The 19,920-nt window shown below is 31.8% G+C and overlaps 1 protein-coding gene across 2 annotated transcripts in view; it reads left to right on the forward strand.

Annotated features, from left to right (window-relative positions):
- Positions 1-3,850: 3,850 nt before the first annotated feature.
- Positions 3,851-19,920, forward strand: part of LOC114343671 (USP6 N-terminal-like protein) — a gene marked incomplete in the record, with an annotated part of 143,926 nt that continues 127,856 nt past the window's right edge. Inside the window, 2 exon segments of one of the 2 annotated variants that reach the window (XM_050661831.1) lie at positions 3,851-3,948; positions 4,169-4,402. In XM_050661831.1, the coding sequence (XP_050517788.1) occupies positions 4,266-4,402 (137 nt within the window). 2 annotated transcript variants of the gene reach the window in all.

Below are 19,920 nucleotides of genomic sequence, written 5' to 3' on the forward strand. Positions count from 1 at the left end.
AAATATTACTGAATTCCAAAAGTTACAATCTTTGTTAATATGCTCCCTAGTGAACACAAATAATGTAATATGCCCATTTCTTTGGCTGATAGAAGATTTATTTCTTGCAGTTCATGTAGATTATTCTTTTGTAATATCCTAAATAATTAAATTTATTTCAAAGGTTTATTAATATTTATGTATGGTATACTTGAAACCCAAAACAGCTTATGCTATTTTAAAAGACTTATACTAATTTACTTTCAGTATGTAATTTTTTTCTAATACATATTGAGCAACTGACACAAGCTAGTTTTATAGAGCTTTTCATTCACAGTCATTTGTTTCGAGCGTCTGTCATATGTTGAATAATCCCTGTATATTAATATTATACAACATATGACAGAAGCTCGAAACAAATGACAATTGATGAAAAGCCCTATTGAGTAGTGACTGCATCATTTAAGCTGTGAGACACTGTATATCAGTGGTGGCTTCGCTACATATTAAAATTGTTTTGTTGATCTTTCCTTCCTTGATTTCCTTCTTTGCTTTCTTTAGCGTGCATACTAAACAAGTTATTTATGTACAGCAGCTTTTGTAGCCAATGGTTACTCTTGTTTGTTTTCTAGATTTTTTCTCATCAGGACTTCTGATTGCTTTTTGGTTTGTTACTTTCTACCTTCTACAATTCAGAGACAGAGTTTGGGGCTTATTATTCGTCCAAGTGTTGGAATGCTTGTGGGTTTTGATATATATGTACCAACTACCTACTAGGTTTAGGTTGAAAGGCTAAGGATTTGGTTGTGATAAATATTGTGGGATAATTGATTGCATTTGTGTGGATAAACCTGGCATCTGTTGATTTTGATCTTGGTAGTCCATCTTGAGCTGTGCCATTAGCACTAGGAAATAACTTTGTTGATATGACATATATCATTTACTTGATATCCAGTTTAAAAATACAGCACACCATTTTTAAATCCCTTTTTAACATCACTGCACTAGTAGTAGGATTGTTTCTGGTTTGTTAGTCGAAATAAAACACTTGTTTTATTTATTTTGGCCACTCATAATATTAATAAAACTAATTATATTAATTATCAGTGTAATAATAATTGTAAATCTTCAAATATACAATAAGGTTTAACTAAAAACGCACTAAAATAATTTACATTTTAAACTTATTCACAGCCGAATGTTGCTAACTGCACCAATAGCTATTAAAAAATCTGAAATTCAAATCTGATATATTTGGATCATTTCTTCTTATATCTGCAATAAGAAATTGACCATCTGCATAATATAATACAGCAAAAAGTAATGGCTGTCAGTTCCTTTATAATTTCTATAGTATCCCTTCTGAGAGGTTGAAAGTTCACCATGTTTCCATCCATAGCTTCTAGACAATGTGAAAACTGCCATTTGCTATTAAATTTATTGCTAATTTAGAAAAATTATATGCAATTGTCGTGGAAAAGCTTACCCTTTTTAATGTGAGCCCTGTGCCTACATAGCGTAAAGCAACAATTAATCTGTAAAGAACAATATTGTTTAAATATAAATACATAGGTTAATTTAATTGATTAACTACTGTTAATTCAATCTTTGATTCGTACCTGTTCGCACTGTTGATGCTTTCACTCATAGATGTATTTTTCCCAATGTCTTCTTGTACACAATTTAGTTTTTATTAGGGCTTTCATTTCATGGAAAAAGTCCAGCTAGCCTACATTCTTTCTTTTCTATTTTTTCTGCCTGATATGCTCGAACAGTGGTAATAGGTGCCCTACTTAGTACTTGACAACAAAGTAAAGTCACAACTCCCTTCAGCACTCCTCACTCCAGCCTTTTCATTTCATTTTCAATTTTCATTGTGGATTAGATTAAGTTCAAACAAGTTAGACAACTCTTAATACAGAAAATTTGATCAAACTAGACTGATCGTGAGAACACCGATTTTTAGAATTTCAACAAACTGCAATTGTGACGTCACTTTGACGTACTTCCTCTCGTACGTCAAGTTTGCTCAAACTGTTTGATCAAATTATTTGATGGTGAGACGCGGCCTTTACTGTTTGGACATACATGTGTAACCTAGATTAGTAAAATAATGAATTTGTTAAAGTTCTCTTTATTTTATGCTTTATTTGTTAAAACAAAAAGTGGGTACAAAACAGTAAAACACAAAAGTAATATATTTTTTTCAGAATCATCTTCTCATCTTCAGGGGTCCGCCAAGGTACAACATCTTTTGTTTTTCTTGATGTCGGAAGACTTTCAAAATACATTTTATAAACTGTTGATATGATCTCCTTATTTAGTAAATACAGTAAGCCTTTCTTTTTGCCTCAGATATGAAGTCTTTTTTGATATTTGGCTTTTAGCTGAACATCTGTCCATGCAACGTGTGTAATTTGTTTAGTATGTCTTTTGTTTTGTATGACATCAAACTCTTAAAAATGTTCATTAGTCAATGAATATTAATATTGAATAATGAATGGAATTGTTTTTTCAAATCGGCACCACTTAACCTAGAGCCATTTTATTGCATCACCTAACGTATTTGTTTTCTTATTTTGCATTATAAGGGAAGCAAGATTCTGCAGGTAATAAAAATCTGAATAGTTCAGACTACGTACTTCGTAGGGTTTTGGTTTGTGTGTTGCCATGCTAATCAAAAGTGCCCATTCTTCGGCTGTGAATATCTTTTTGTGCTTATGAGCATGCTCAATTGTTGCATGAATTGAGTCAGCTTCCAAATAAGAATGGCCAGATTCCATAAACTTTAGGTCGATCGTTTTAAGATTGTCAATTTTTGCAACAGCGTATAGCATCGAAGCACAAACAAACTGGTTGCGATTTTGCCCACCACATGTGTCTGAGAAAGTGGCTACATGTTCAACGGTTTCTGGCAAACTATACAGGTATTTTAAAAGGCACGTACCTATCTCTGAGGCACCTTTGGAACCCTGGGTTTCATCCCACACATAGCACTGACCACTTTGATCAAATGAGTCATAAATGGTAACATTAAAAACTGAAAGTTTCCGTTTGTAATAAATCTGAGAATCTGCAGAAAATGGCACTGTCAAAATTGCTTCTAAGTCAAACGTGATCGCTCTATAATTGACTCCTTTTACTTCAATAGCTTTCTTCTTGTCTGCTTTTTTCATTGTCATAGCTTCTTCTTCCCTTTGCTTATGGAGTTTTCAATTATTTTCCAAAGAAGATTTGTCTGAAGCATTATGATTAATATTGCATGTAGAACTTGATACTTTTTGGGAATGTGGAAGGACAGCTGTGAAAGAGCACAAATATTGCATGTCCGGACAAACAATATTTACAGCCATGATAAGTTTGATCGCGTGAGCATTAATATTGTATGTCCAAAACATACTATGTTTGTGCACTTCCAACGGACATAATATATCTGTGCAAGTCGGTTTTTAGTACAAATGGGAAATACTATATTTTGGCAAGACGGTTTAACCCATTTAAAATCATTCTGGACTTACAATAATTATGCAGAACATTCATATGACCCTACTGAACATTCTCATGATGTTATCTTAAAATCAGCAAAAAGTGGACATAGGTACTATATTTGCGCTCTTAACCATCGTATTATAATAGTATATACAATATTTATGGATTACCGTCGAAGGCCGATATGATCAACCAAAAAAGAAGATGGATCTGGTTATTTTTCTAGTGAAATTATTGGGTGTGAATCTGTCTATTAAGTTTACTCTTCCTATTTAAAAAATGAACCATAGTATAAAAGATTTTATTTATAAATGAAGTAGATTTCCTAAATAAAAGGTGGCAACGCTGCATTTGAATGACAGGAATATAAACGTTGTAATTTGTTTGACAGCATTTTGACAGTAGCATTTGGTGGTTTTGAAGTTTTATAGCGGTTAAGGTGGTGTTGTGTATGTAATTTTACCAGATCCTATAATTAAGGTAAATAATTTACAACAGAAAGCTAACTAAAGAAACATTGTACGGAAGATAAAAAACAATAAACTATTTCTTTAATTTCGTTTCGGGGGCGTTTGAAATTCAATCTTTGACAGATGACAAGTTTAATGAACATTTTCTCTTATAAATACTAATTTATTTAATTAAAGAGTTTATTACTGGTTTGTCCTCTGCTTACTAAGTTAAGTGTTTACTTTTTAAGATGTGGTGAAAGTGTCAAATGCGTCCAAACACGAATTGTAAATACTGGAATGTAGGTCTGTGTTACATCTTGAAGAGTTAGAATATTCGTAAATGGGATGAATGAAGAGGATCTTCTTAAAAGGTCAGCTGAAGAGCGAGAAAAAATATTCAAGAGGTATGAGCAAGGCAGAGAAGGAGCAGAAATTGATCCTTGGGAAGACCCTGGTTTTGAGGTCTATCATACCACTGACAGGTAAGGCTTTTGAATGTAAAGTAAAACCCATGTATGATTACCGATATGCAATTAGCTGGGCACACACGAACGTGATTTTTAACAGATTTGGACTGCCACAGACCAATCCCTTTACGAATACCCTCTATTTTATCTGCAAGTTTATGCCCCCGGCATTCCAGGTCACTGAAATATTAGATCGCCAGTAGTTTTGTTCCATCGCAGGACTGGTCTGTATGTTTGTAAGCAAAGGAAGGTCGACCATGTAAATAGTTCATTTAATTTATTACTTGGGTATTGATTACACTATGAATGTTTCTCAAGTTTCTTATCTATTTCAATGATTTCGTTAATAGTATACTCTGTGAAATGTGTATTATGCACATTCCATCAAAATGTTCATTCGACAAAGCTAATAATATTATACACAAGTTTAATTAACCCTTTCAGTCATTTTTGTTTGCTCAGAGTTTTTGTTTGCAAAGATAAAAATTTAAAACTTGGAGGTTGAGGCATTCACGGTGTGCAAGTACTTGGAGGGGATACGAGAAACGATCATGCATGAATAGCGGAGAAATAGGTATTGCAACTTTCTTAAATAATTCATATTGTCAATTGAAATTGTCAAATTGACCTATATTTCTTACCTACTGTCATTGAAGAAGAAAAATTATATATTGCTCCACAATATTGATATGATATGCAATTATTATATAAAGGTAAATTTAGTTAATTGTATTTTGCTCGCAGTACTGCATTTTAATAACCAATTTTATTTACTACATACAATTGTTTACTATTTAATAACATAACCTGAATCTTATTTTTTCTTATTATTTTTTTGGACTATGGCCTTGACAATTATCCAGTAACCAGGACTAATATAATTGTCCAATATAATTAAAAGTGCGAAGAAAGTTGCTGAGCGTAGAAACCAGGTGTCGCTTTTCCATACTTGCACGGTCCCAATATGATATTTTTAAAGATTTATAAACAAAAAACTTTTCCCATAAAAACAAATTTTTTTGAAAAAAATTAATGTTTGTTCAAACGACCATTGTGACTCAAGGGTCGCCCATGTAAAGTTGACACTGCTCAATGCAGCAAAAACCAACAGAGTTGTTTTTTCTCTCAGAGACACACAGAATGTAAATGATGGTATGAGCAGTGTCAGATTTCTGGGTGTATTATTAGATCCCAAGCTTCAATGGGGTGAACATATCAACAGTCTAAGTAAAAAGCTAGCAAAAAATCTGTTTGTACTCAGGAATCTGGCATCTAATGTTTCACATAAAGTCTTAATAACAGCGTACCATGCAATTTTTCAGTCTCATCTAGCCTATGCCATTTTAGTCTGGGGTCATTCAGCAGAAATGTTGACAGTCTTTGGTTGGCAGTGTAAGGCAGTTAGAGTTCTTGCTGGTCTTTGGTATAGGGATGATTGTAGGCAAGCATATAGGTGCCTAAGAATTCTCACTCCATCTCTATATATACTTGAGAACCTAATGTTTATCAAGAGGGGAGGGGCGCACTTTGAAACCCATGAGAACATACACCAACATGACACCCGATATAAACACCATCTCGTGCCAGCCTACTGGAGATTGAGGAGGTGTCAAACTGGGCCAGGATACTGGGCTATTAAATTTTTCAACAAACTTCCAGATAGTTTAAAGTGTCTTCCATTAAATCAATTTAAGAGTACAATTAAAGATATTTTGTTAGAAAATGTTTTTTATAGTAATGAGGAATTTCTTGCATTTAAATTTTAGGATTTTATGACTTTAAGCAATGTCCATTGTTAATGTAATCAAATTTAATGTGATTTTAATGTTAGTATTTAATGTTATTAATACTCTTAGTCGTATTGTGCATCTTTTTAATTTGTATTGCGTCCAAATCTTTGTGTAATTTTATTTGACATGTGTTAAACACTTGTGTTATTGACATGAATAAACGAATCTGAATCTATCTATCACCCGTCGGCAAATTCAAACAAAAATATAACTCCAGACCATCTTTTACCACCTTTAGTCCAGACAAATTAATATATGTATTTAATATATTTTTTACCATCAATGAGATATTTTAATCAAATATTGTATAAAATGTAATTTGCAGAATAATTTTGAATTACTTTCCACTAATGAACTCGCTTTTTTGTCCTTCAAAGTAGAAAAAAGTTTCATATTATATTGCTTAATAGTATAATTGTCTAACAATTTTAACTGTACTAATCCCCAAATATAAATTTTTAAGTGCTAAACTGATTGATTTACGATGAGTAACCGGGTTGTAAAAATACCAGCATGTGCCTAGATAAAGGGACATCGGTTTACTCGAATTTCATAACATACAAATATTAACTCTTTGAATTTGCCGACGGACGAAATATCGATGGACCCGACTTTAAAAATAATTCCCAAAAAAATCTTAAAAAACATATTTATTTTGAATGAAAAGTAATGAAACAATTGCGTTCATGAACAATATATAAATCAATAGCTTTTACTACAACTGTAACTAATGTGTGTCTTTTTCAGACAGGTTCCATTTTTCTCTAGCACCTCCAACCAATTCGTCTCGTTTTTTGTCTTCGCATACTTTATTTTATTTTTCGGTGTCAGATTTTTGTTCTTTAGATCTGTCATCCTTATCTAAAACTCATTTATATTGTCTAAACATGGTATTTATTTATTTATTTATTTATTTATTACGGGATGTCCCCATTTTTACAAATATCAAAAATAAAGTATCCTAACCATAACACAAATACTAAACTAAGTATTAAATAATTAATCAATATTGTTAAACAAATGATTATAATTTAAGTAAATTAAAATTCCTGAAAATATTATTAAAATTACAATGACTCTGACAATTAAAATCAAATGAAATGAAGACTCCAAGGTAAAGGTCACTCATCTTTGATTCCTTACATACTCAGTCAGGCAGTGCTTAAATCTTACAGATCTTGTATCCACCAGATCATAAGATTGACTAAAGTCATTTCCCAGTGTCTGAATCCTGTAAATTGGAGAGAATTTGCCATAGTTGGTGTGATAGTGTTTTATAGAAAATATGGGCATGTCTCTAAGAATTCTAGTGCTACATCTAAAGTTGATGAGACTTAATAAATCAGAACAGTCGGTGGTATAGTCAAGTAGTTTATAGAGAAAAATTAAATCACATTTAGTTCTGTAGTCTTTTAAGGAACTGATATTTAGCCTTGACCTTAATTCCACAGAAGACATGTTCTTTAAGTTTAACATATAAGCACAAATCCGGAGAAATTTATTTTGAATTTTTTCAAGGGTGTAAATATGGTTAAAATAGTATGGTGACCATACTATAGAAGAATAAGACAGGATGCTACGGACGAAAGTAAGATATAAAATTCTATATGTGGGTACGGAAATATCTCGAGAGTTTCTTGTGATAAAACCTAGATTACAGTATGCTTTATTTGACAAATTGTTAATGTGTGGGATAAATGACAAGGGACTGTCAAATAACACCCCCAAATCTTTTATTTCAGTCACTCTTGATAGAACGCTTGTATTAATGTGATAGTCAAACACAACATTATTTTTAGATTTGCTAAAGGATATAACAAAACATCTTTATTTAACTGGAGACAATTGGAAATAGACCAATTGTATAGAGAAGTCATGTCTTCCTGGATCCTTAGTCAATCAGACAGATTTGAAACTTTGAAATATAGCTTAAGGTCATCAGCAAATAGCAAAAACTGACAAACTTTTATTACCTCAGAAATATCATTAATAAACAAGTATAAAAACAAAGAAAAGGACCCACATATTACTTGATCAATATAGCTTATCTTTTAAATCAGAATTATCAACATCTGATGTATCCTGTGACTGCTGTAATTCATCATCTTCCTCATCATCACTCATAACTTCGATGTCTGACAAATTATTGATAATATCAATGAGTTCAGCTTCAGTTAGTAGCTTTCTAGACATATTTTCGAAATAAGAAATCTGAAAATAAAATAACCTTTGAGTCACCATGTTCGTTTAAAATAACACATTATTTTTTTGTATGAAACTATATGAAGTATCTAATATTTTTTATGTTTTTGTACATACATGTACATACATAAAATAATTTTAAAATCAGATTTTAACTTACCTACTAAGTTTAAACACAAACGAAATATCACGAATTGTAGATAACCTTAAAACATGTGTTACCATACAGTACTCATCAACCAAACTGAGCAATTCGGAACAAGTGTGCCACTATGCCTAGTACAACGTTTAGAGACTATGTTCGTTGAGACGATCACAGTGATTAAACAAAAAAAATGGGAATTAGCTATTGTTGGCGCCTATGAAAAGTTGATGTTCATTTAACCTTTAACTACCCGCGCATCAAGTTATAACATAACTACACTCGTGGCGTACTTTGTACGCCACAAGAAAATACACTTAAAAACAGCGGATTTGTTTAATTTTTTTTGAAAAAATACACTTAGTTGTTTGTTATAAACCTTATTCGGCATCAGTGAATACTTGGAGTTCCTTTTCAGTAAGCCAATTGGGATTTATAACTGGAATCATGGAATAACTGGATTCCATGATAAATAAAATTACTAATAAAAAATTTTTTAAATGTGATTTTTTACAGGAGAAAAAGTATTGTTTACAAAGAAAAATATATTTTTTGCCATAATGACTAAAAAACAATTAAAATATGTACTTATATTACGACTTATAGTAATATAATCCTGGGGTATATTGTCCACCACCGGAAACAACAAATAATAAAATGTAAATTACGATCTTTCCAGAACGTCGATTATAACGAAACTAAAACCAAATTGTAAAGCACATTCCAGTGATAGGTTAGAAAAATAAGCAAGGTCAAAAATTAAATTTTTAAATATATTTCCAGTAGAATTCTTATATCTGGCGTACAAAGTACGCCAGCGCGTGTAGTTAAAGGTTAAATGAACATTCTGACTGAAAGGGTTAATAAAAGCAACATTTGGGTGATTATCTGAAAAGTGAGTCTCACCATGTCTTTGTATCAGAAATTGAACAAAAATAATTTAATTATAATACTAAAATCATTACTGAAATGCATAACATGTACTAAATTAGTGCATTCGAATAATTTTTCAATTAAAATTATTTTTAGTAATAATTTCATGTAAAGAATGTTCATTTGTAATTCCCGTGTCATGTCCCGAAACTCATATCACAAATATGTTCATCACAGTTTCTTTATCCTTCTACTTTTAACAACCTCTGTTGGTAATTTGATTAAAAGAATAATTTAATATTTAAAATCTTGAAACTCAAAGCCACATAAAGTCAAAATTCAACTACAAAAAAAATTATATATTTTGTCCCTGGCAAAATGAGTAATTCCCGTGTTACAAACAAAAATTGTTTGTAAAAATCATAGATGTCTCTACTTTCAACGACGCTGACAGCCGGAAGCTTGCGAATCACCGCTGTGACTCCTAACCTATTAGTTAAGCATTGGAAAGCAACGAGAGTGGAAGTATTACTGTTTAAAGCACTGCAACCACGTGTGTAATATTCAACAGTGTAATTCCCGGGGTAAGTTTATTTTTGGTAAAAATAACAAATTTTGCAAATTTTTATGCATCATTCAATGTTAGACTTATTTAGAGTCTGCTTTATAATATAATATTATTCAATTTTTTATTTTAAAGCTTATAATGAATGTAAAACACGTATTTTGTAATTCCCGGGTCAGTAATTCCCATGTCTTTTTAGTGACACGGGAATTTCAACCACTTGTTATTTTATTATTGATGTTAATTTTTTTTCCAGAATCATGGCTAAACTTTCCAAAGAAGAGCTTTTACGAAGAAAACGAGAAAGGGAGAGAGAAAGACGCAGGAAAATAAGAGAAGATCCAATCAAAAGAGCTGAACAACAACAAAAAGAATACTGCTCAAGAAAGATTGGGTTTAGGAATTTGAGCCCCAAAAAATATCAAAATAAGTCTATCTTATTTCATGAAAGAAAAAGGTCTGTAGGTATGGATACTGTTCGACGACAGATACATAAGTATTTTAACGAGGATTTAAATTCGAGAATTTGTGCTGGAAAAAAAGAGTACATAACTCGAAATAAAGTAACGAAACAGAAACGATATTTAACAGATACAATGATTAACCTTCACAAGAGATTTTTGAATACTTATCCAGGTATTAAGGTGAGCTACGCTTTTTTTGCAGATGTCGTCCGTTTTGGATATTGCAAATGAAAGTTTCCAGTAGAGATACTTGTATGTGCACTACACACGCAAACATGGAGCTTATTACTTCTAGTTTATTTCAATTCGGAGTTTTAAGTTCAAAAAATTTGACTACCATTATTAAAAGTTTATGCTGCGAGAAAAAAACTGAAAATTGTCTATTACGTGTGTGTGGTGTGTGAAAAATGTCAAGAGACTGATATAACATACAATAACCACGATAAAAACAAGCCTGTCAAATATTATAAATGGTCAACAAAAAAAGAAGGATATTACGACCCCAAAAGTAACACAAATAAAACTACGATTAAAACCGTAAAAATTCTTGTTCCAATAACATTGGGATCTTTAAAGAATTTGAATCCAAATTGACTGGATTTTTGGCACACGAAGCACGAATATGTCACCAATTCCAGGCAATTTCGGGCCTTAAGAAGCAACTTTCGCAGAAATCTATCCTAATACACTGCGACTTTAGCGAAAATTATAATTTAAAATATGCCCAAGAAACACAATCGTTTCATTTCGGAGGCTCAAGGCAACAAATAAGTTTACATACAGTCGTCGTCTACAAAACAACTGCAGATTCTATTGTTAAACCTACCTCTTACTGTACGATATCAGAATGTCTTAAGCATGATGTTCCTGCTATTTGGGCCCACTTATTACCGGTGCTAAAGGATTCAATAGGAGATGCCACTACAGTTCACTTTTTAAGCGATAGCCCAGCGACCCAATATCGCAATAAATTTATGTTTAATTTTTTGGTCAAAAATTTAAATCGACACTTTAGTCAAATAAAAATGGTGACATGGAATTATTGCGAGGCTGGACATGGAAAAGGACCACCTGATGGTATTGGAGGGGTATGTAAACGAACTGCTGATCGTATTGTAGCACAAGGATCTGATATTGATTCACTAAGAACACTTATAGACGTGCTTGAGAAAAATTGTGCAAAGATTAAGTTTTATGTCATCACGGAACAAGAAATTAATAAGATAAGGCAACAAGTGGAACAAAATGATAACCTTATTTTTAAAGGTACTATGAAAGTACATCAGGTAGTAACAAAATTTTTGTCAAAATGTTGGTTTCGCAGTTTGTCTTGTTTCACATGTGAAGAAACATGCCATCATTATGGACTTGGATGTTTGAAGTATAAAGATTTTGATTCTAAAGATGTTCCCTGTACAAGCAAGACTTCAAAGTTGAGATATGAAGATGTTTACAGTGATTCTGAAGAAGATGGAGTTGTAATGTCTTCAAAAATAAAACCAGGTTGCCACATTCTTGTCGAAGTTAAAATTGACGCTAAGAAAATTGTTTCCAATGAAAAATACAAATATGCAGCTATATGCCAAAGCGAGATGGATGAAGATGGAGAAGTTAAAGTTATGTTCCTCAAAATATGCGATAGTAAATCGAAGTTATTTAGTTTGGACGAAGAAGACATCTCATTTGTAGATTTTAATAATATTTTACGTATTCTTCCGGATCCAACTCTTGTCTGCAAAGGCAATCGAATTTACTATTCGTACCCAACGGAACTTGACGTTTTTGAAAAATAAGGTTTTTTAGTTTTTTAAGATTTAGAAACATATTTAGGTTATCTTTTTTATTTATTTTTAAGTTAGAAAGACATTTAATTTGTATACTTTTTACATTATAACACACATTTTATAATCTCTAGTGTTTTATTGTAATTCCCATGCACTTGGCGTAATTCCCGTGTCTGCCCTTTTCAGAAAATTGTAAAAAAATCAAAAACCGGTTTTAATTTAGAACGTTTTTTGATAAAATCTTTTTTCTAATAAAAAACCACATCTAATAAAATGAAAATTTGATATCTTATTTGAACTTTTTTGTTTGCCAAAAATCTGTATTATGAGACTCACTTTGCAGAGAATCACCCATTTACTTATGTGTTTATTTTTAAAATAGTTTTTTCACTTCCTGAAAAAAGTCAAATTTGGACTTGTCTGCTTTCGTCCACTAACCACACGTATGAGTTAAGGGGGTAGGCGCAAAATCTTGGTCCAAGGCTATTTAAATGCATTCATTTTTTTTCGATCCTGAGAAAATAATAAATATTTTTGAAAAATTTAAATGCAGAATAAAAGATTATACATTATTACTGAAGGCTGAAAGTCCGTTAGAATAAACAAAAAGTTTCTTTTGAATGAAATATTTGAAATTAAAAATCCCACTAAAATTTTCTCTATTTTTTCACCCCTGTAACTTATTAAAATAAAACGAATTATTAAAAAACGAAATATGTACATGATAATGGGGGATACACAGCAAGACAATGAAATGTTTATAACAAGTTTTCAGGGACTTTCGACCCTCGGTAATAATGTAATCTTTCATTCTGCACCTGCGTTTAAATTTTCCAAAAATACATATCAGTTTTCTCAGGATTCGAAAAAAATGAATGCATTTTGACAGCATTGGACCAAGGTTAAGGACCAATTTAACTAATGTTTTTGTACTGTTAATGGGGGTTTCCCGTAAATAAATAAATAAAATAAAAAGATTTTGCGCCTAACCCCTTAAACACTGCATTAAGGATACCAAATTTAAATTCTTATTAACTTTTTCCAGCTTTTAACATGTCGTCCTGCCATGGAACTTAAAATACTCTCTGCATATTTTTGACTATTAGTTTTCGCAACACAGCAAAATTTACAGCAGATAGTCTCAAATAATTTGTAAAATCATCAAACTTCCTTTGTCTTTTTTCTCTCCTTCATCCAATTTTTAATATATTATGATCGATTTACTTGGTAATTCCACCATACACATAATATATAACCCGAGAAGTGCTACTTTTTTTTGTTCCTTTTACATGACATTTTATTCAGAACCAAACAAAATAAATCTAGATACAGTAGAACCCCAATTATGCGGGTGCGGATTATATACGTGCTGCGGATTATCCGTGCTATGATTTTTTATTACTCAAGTTGCGTTTTTGAGGTTTTATCAAAATAGCGTCACCGTAAATCACTTAACGGAAAGTAAAATTTTTAAAAATTTTAATTTTCAAAAATATGTTTTTATTCAAAATAACTTAAAAATTGTTAGAGATACAAAAATCTCGAAAAACAAAAAAGTCGCCATTGCTTTTCTGAATATCATGTATTTTTTTGTTTTTCTGTTAGACAAAAATTGATTAAGATTTGGTGTTTCTAAATTTGCATACATTCGTGATCAGTGACTCGTTCAACCCCTTTTAATTACAGCCCTTTCAAAAATAAGGACTTTGAAACCATGAAACTTACAGATCATATAAACAATACATACACGAGACAAGAAACTTGTGAAGTCGTAACGATTAAGTTCATTTGAGATACTAATTAGGGGGTGATTTTCCCGATTTTTTTACCAAAAAAAAGGACTAACTTTATTTTGAGCGTAACTTGTTTACTTTTGATGCTAGAAATTTTTTTTATAAAACAAGAATGAAGCTTTTTTAAAACACTTTAAATATGGTGTAATGAGTTTTCCCCGAAATGTGCTTCATTTTTGGTTATTTCACGTTAAAGTATTTCATTTGGAATTCGGCGAATATGAACCTATTTTTCATTAGCTATAACTCTGCTTCTACTAGATATAGAGACGTGATAATATACACCATTTTTTTAAATTTTCTATAGGCTATATTTTTAATATATCTATAAGTCCGTTAGAATAAACAAAAAGTTTCTTTTGAATGAAATATTTGAAATTAAAAATTACACTAAAATTTTCTCTATTTTTTCACCCCTGTAACTTATTAAAATAAAACGAATTATTAAAAAACGAAATATGTACATGATAATGGGAAATACACAGCTAGACAATGAAGTGTTTATAACAAGTTTTCAGGGACTTTCGACCCTCGGTAATAATGTAATCTTTCATTCTGCACCTGCGTTTAAATTTTCCAAAAATACATATCAGTTTTCTCAGGATTCGAAAAAAATGAATGCATTTTGACATCATTGGACCAAGATTAAGGACCAATTTAACTAATGTTTTTGTACTGTTAATGGGGGTTTCCCGTAAATAAATAAATAAAATAAAAATATTTTGCGCCTAACCCCTTAAACACTGCATTAAGGATACCAAATTTAAATTCATATTAACTTTTTCCAGCTTTTAACTTTTAACATGTCGTCCTGCCATGGAACTTAACCTGGTCTGTTAAAATACTCTGCATATTTTTGACGATTAGTTTTTGCAACACAGCAAAATTTACAGCAGACATTCTCAAATAATTTGTAAAATCATCAGACTTCCTTCATCCAATTTTTAATCCATTTTGATCGATTTACTTGATAATTCCACCATACACATAATACACAACCCGAAAAGTGCTACTTTTTTTTGTTCCTTTTACATGACATTTTATTCCAAACGAAACAAAATAAATCTATATATTTTATATACGCATAAAATATCCAACATCCATTCCAGTCCCCACAAAATATGACGGAGCTGCCCACTAACTAAGAGAATTACCCCTTTGCATATCGGTACTGTAATAAAAATGAAAGGCGGAATATTTACATTTGTGTGCAAAGAAATATCCGATCTGCCACAGACCAAATCAGCGGGAGCAGAATGACAGATGTGATCGTATGGATAGATCGTTCAGAAATCCTCTCCGTGTGTGTCTAGCCATTAAGAGATAATCAATGGGCCTCAAACAATATTTATATTTATTTATTTATTAAGCTCAACACGCCTAAGGTTATAATGTTTTCATATCTGATTACATTATTTTAGTCTTATAAATTTTATTTAATTACCCTTCAGTCTTTTTATACACTCCTTCACCACCTCCCTCCATCTCCTTCTGTCCAGTGCTAATGTCTGTCCCACCTTGACTTTATAGTATAGGGAACATAGGCAATTCAGTCCTTATGAGAGTTTTTAGCATGTGATGCCGATTTTATAAAAAAGAATTTGTAATCGAACTTTAGAGAGATTTAATTAAAACCGTTTTAGAAAGACAATCTACAATTTTAGGATTCATATGCGTAATAACTATAGTATTAGTCCAGGGCGCATCTGTTTTGAGATGGACGTTGAGAGGTGACTCATATTTTTTGCAGAAATTGCTTGGAAGTAACTCGTATAATAATAATTGAGTTATCCTCCCACTCAAAAAGGTCCGGAACATTGTTTAAATAATCAAAATGTCAAAAAATGAATGAAAAATTCGATGTTTGTCTTCGTTTTTTCATTTTAACTTTAAAAGTATGTATTCATTTTCGAGAAAAGTTGTACTGACATAAAAGCTTTGTAATTAAATTTCCTACAATATAGGATTGGTTAAAATTTTTACAAATTGTCGCCCTTGTTGCAAAATAGCAATAATAGATTTTGCAAAACGAATTTTGCAATCCAGCTTTCGCAAAAAAAATTCATTTTTTCAAAATGTTGCAGGACTGAAAATAAAGCAGGTAGTTAGTTGAAATTTTTTTACATATAGAAGAATACTGTACCTTTCATTTGGAAATTTCATTTGCAAAATTAAAATCGGTTAACTAGTACGGCGTCAGGAATTTTTTTAAATAAACATTAATTTTTGGTGCTACGCGCAGGACAGCGGTGTTCGATTCACACAAGTGATTCAGTCAATTTGTACTCTACGAGATCCCTAGTGGGAAAGTTTTGGGGTAGTTCTGATTTCTTTCATTATATATGGATTTTGGGCTGCTGAATCCGAATATGAGGTTTGCGGACAAAATTTCTTGCTGGAACATTGAAAAAATCACGAAGAAAGCGAAAAATTTCAGCTTTTTTCCGCTTTTTTGCTCAAATCTCGAAAACTATTAACTTTTAATAAATGGTCTGTGAACAGAAATTAAAGTACTTAAAATTATCTACAAATCACTATTTACTTTTTTTTCAGACAAACCGTTCGGTCTAAAGTGCAGGTTGAAAATTGCCAATTTTTAACGGTCTCGGAATAACCCACTTTTTACATTCCAAAACTTTATTTTTTATTAGAATGCTGTCATTTGATAAATTTCTCCTAGTTTTCTTTACAAATAATAAATGTTAGTTCACAGGTATGGTATATCTCTTGTGACAGCTTCCATGAGTCCATTCCATCCTAAGAGGCCGAGAATATCTCTGCTTTTCCCTTAGAGCCACAGAAGATCAGGCACAGGTGGAGTCACAGTTTCGGTTGGTGTGAACATTTCCTTCGGATCTGTTATCTTGATTTCTAATAAACCTTGAGGTTTTGTTAGAGTTTGTTAGAGTATAAAAACCTAGTTTTATTAGAATGCTGTCATTTGATAAATTTTTGTTCTAGTTTTCTGTACAAATAATAAATGTTAGTTCATAATATGAATATGGTATGTCTCTTCTCATAGCTTCCATAAATCCATTCCATCCTAAAATATCGAGAATGTCTCTGCTTTCCCCTTAGAGCCACAGAAGATCAGTCACAGATGGAGTCACAGTTTCAGTTGGTGTGAACATTCCCTTCGGATCTTGATTTCTGATAAACCTTGAGGTTTTGTTCCTTTCAAAATGTATTAGTTGAACAGCTCTCTGACTTTCATAAACCTCAGGTGCGGGTTTAGTTTTTAGCCGAGGAATGGATTGGTTGGGAGCTATTGCATGTTTTGGTACAATGCAAGAAATGCCACCCATGGCGTAAAAAGTGTGGTATCCGTCGATTGTATGTACGTTAACCCTTTTTGTCCCAACGCTGCATATATATTATGTTTTTAAAAAACTGGGTCTGTATTCCCAGTCGCCGTATATATACGTTCAAGGTGTTATGGTCTCAATTTACCAAAGCCGAAAATATGCGTTGATTATAAAATTTTAGACTTATTGGTGTCCCAATACCGTAGAAATATGCCCGAAAATGTTAGATTATATTGTTCCTTAAGCCTCAAAATGTTGGCATCTAAGACAGGTAATGCAGACCCGTTGCCGTATGTATTTGTTCACATATTTTAGATATATGCTATATTGTAGCACTGGTGGCAACGCTTATAAGTAGCTGCTAGAAGGTGAAGCGTTTGTAGCCACAAAAATGACCAGAAAAAAAAAGAAACGGATCGAGATACATGTGTGCAAGATGCGGAGTCGGCCTTTGCGTTGTGTCATGTTTTGAAGAGTACCACACAAAAGAAAACTTTTAATGGTAATTTACATTACATTACATTATTTTTTTAAGTTAGTTAAATTTTTTCAAGTTGGTTTTGCTCTCTGATGAGTACATTTGAAAAGAAAACGTTTAAGTTGGTTAAAAAAAACTCATTAAAACATGTTTTGGTCATTTATTTGTATATTGATATGCGACGTATCGTATATATAAGGCAATGGAACCAGGGTTGTTTCGTTTTAAACATTTTGATTTAAACATCTGTTTTAAGCATGTCTTAAACATTTGTTTATGTTTAAAACAGTTTTTGTTTAAAACAGTTTAAACACGCTTAAAACACTTAAATTAAACAAGCGTTTTTTTTTCATTTTCTTTGTTAAAAGAATAAATAAATATGAAAAAAAATCTCAAATACATTATACAAACTTTGTAACATATTATTTATTTATTAATAACCTGAACTTAACAAAAATTGGAAAACTTAAAACATTTTGCATACAAGAGTTAATAAATTTCTCAAAACTGTTCCAGTCTCATAGTAATCTTGTCACGTCTGGACAAGTCTGAATTAAGCTCTTTAAAAATCGAAACCAACTTAGAGCAGTTTTGGCATTACCTAGCCGATTACGTAGTTTGGAAGAGTAAACCATATGTTGAGAAGAATCTTTCTATGTTGGCTAACGATGCATTAGCTGTGTGGAGCTGTTGAGCAAGTTCCAATGTTGTAGTATTTATATTTTTCATAGAACGCCACCATGCCTATGGTATTATATTATTAATTAAATGTTTAGAAAACATATACATATTATGGTCTAAAGAGGGTACACACTTTGCCCGGTAAGTAACCCGGGAGCAGTCGCGCTCACTTCTGTCACGTAAGTAGTCACGCGTAGAGAAAAATCTCACAATAGGATTTTAAATACGAATTTAAAACAAATTTCTATTTTATAATATGTATTTTTATTTACTTGTTATGTTAAAAATATTTATTTCTAACAATTTTAAAGCTAATTTGTTCTCACAAAAGCCATAAATTCCACAAAAAAATAAAAAAATTAAAAAAAAATTCCCACGCATTACTACAATCTTCCTCGAGGCATTTACGAGTGGAAAGTTATGTTGCAAAATTTTTCATCAAATTATCACGGAAAAGTGTAAAATGTTAGATTTTTTTAACGGCGCGACTGCTCCCGGGTTAATAATAATTGGCAATGCTGCTGAATGATAATTTATAATGGATGGATGGAAGTTTATTTCCACTAAAGCGCTTATCAAGCTTTGTCAAAAAGTGAGCTGGAGTCAAAGTCATTTCCATTCGTTCCTTGAAGCTCCTTCGTATCACTTACACAAATTCGCCATTTGCATGTTTCAAAAAAACACTAAGTAAACACCACAAAATAACTTACAGTAGGCGTTATTGCAAGAGCCAACTTGCAATGCGAATTTATAAATAGTAAATAGTCTGGGGTTCCCCAGGCAATAGTTAATAATTGCAATTGGTTTTCTTATCTATTATGTTAAAGAAAAGTTAAAATTAAAGTTATTAATATTATGTTTAAGAAAACATGATTTAAACAATGTTTTTTCTAAGTTTTATTTGTTTAAAACATAAAATTTAAAATAAAAAACGCATGTTTACAACAATAAAATGTTTAAAATAAAAAATACATGTGTTTTAAACATGTTTTATTTGTTTAAAACATAAAATTGAAAAACAAAATAAAACATGTTTAAAACAAAAAAAAAACGTTTAAAACAAAAAAAATCATGTGTTTTGTATAAAATTTAAAAAACATGTTTTTTTGCAACCCTGAATGGAACTCTAAGCATGAAAAAACCTTTGGGATTGAGGGACCAACATGCAAATTAAGGCCTGGCATAGACAGGGTTACAATCAGTGTTTTCGTACACCTGTTGTGTAAAGCACGGCTGGTCAATTTTCTGCGGATCGCCTGCGATTGCTGACACTTCCAGATAAGCAACGCGCTTGCTCAAAGTCTTGTAGAGGCAGTAAGGCCCAGATAGTTGGTCTCACCATTCCTTGCAGTGTTGGCCGTTTTCTCTACAAAAAGTACGGCTCAAGAAAATAGATTGATGTAGTTTCCTCTTTGGGGTTTTGTTCATCCTATACAGAAGCTGTTCGCCTGGAAGT

The sequence above is a fragment of the Diabrotica virgifera genome, chromosome 9 (genome assembly GCF_917563875.1).
Source record: "Diabrotica virgifera virgifera chromosome 9, PGI_DIABVI_V3a".
In the NCBI taxonomy this organism is placed as follows: domain Eukaryota; kingdom Metazoa; phylum Arthropoda; class Insecta; order Coleoptera; family Chrysomelidae; genus Diabrotica; species Diabrotica virgifera.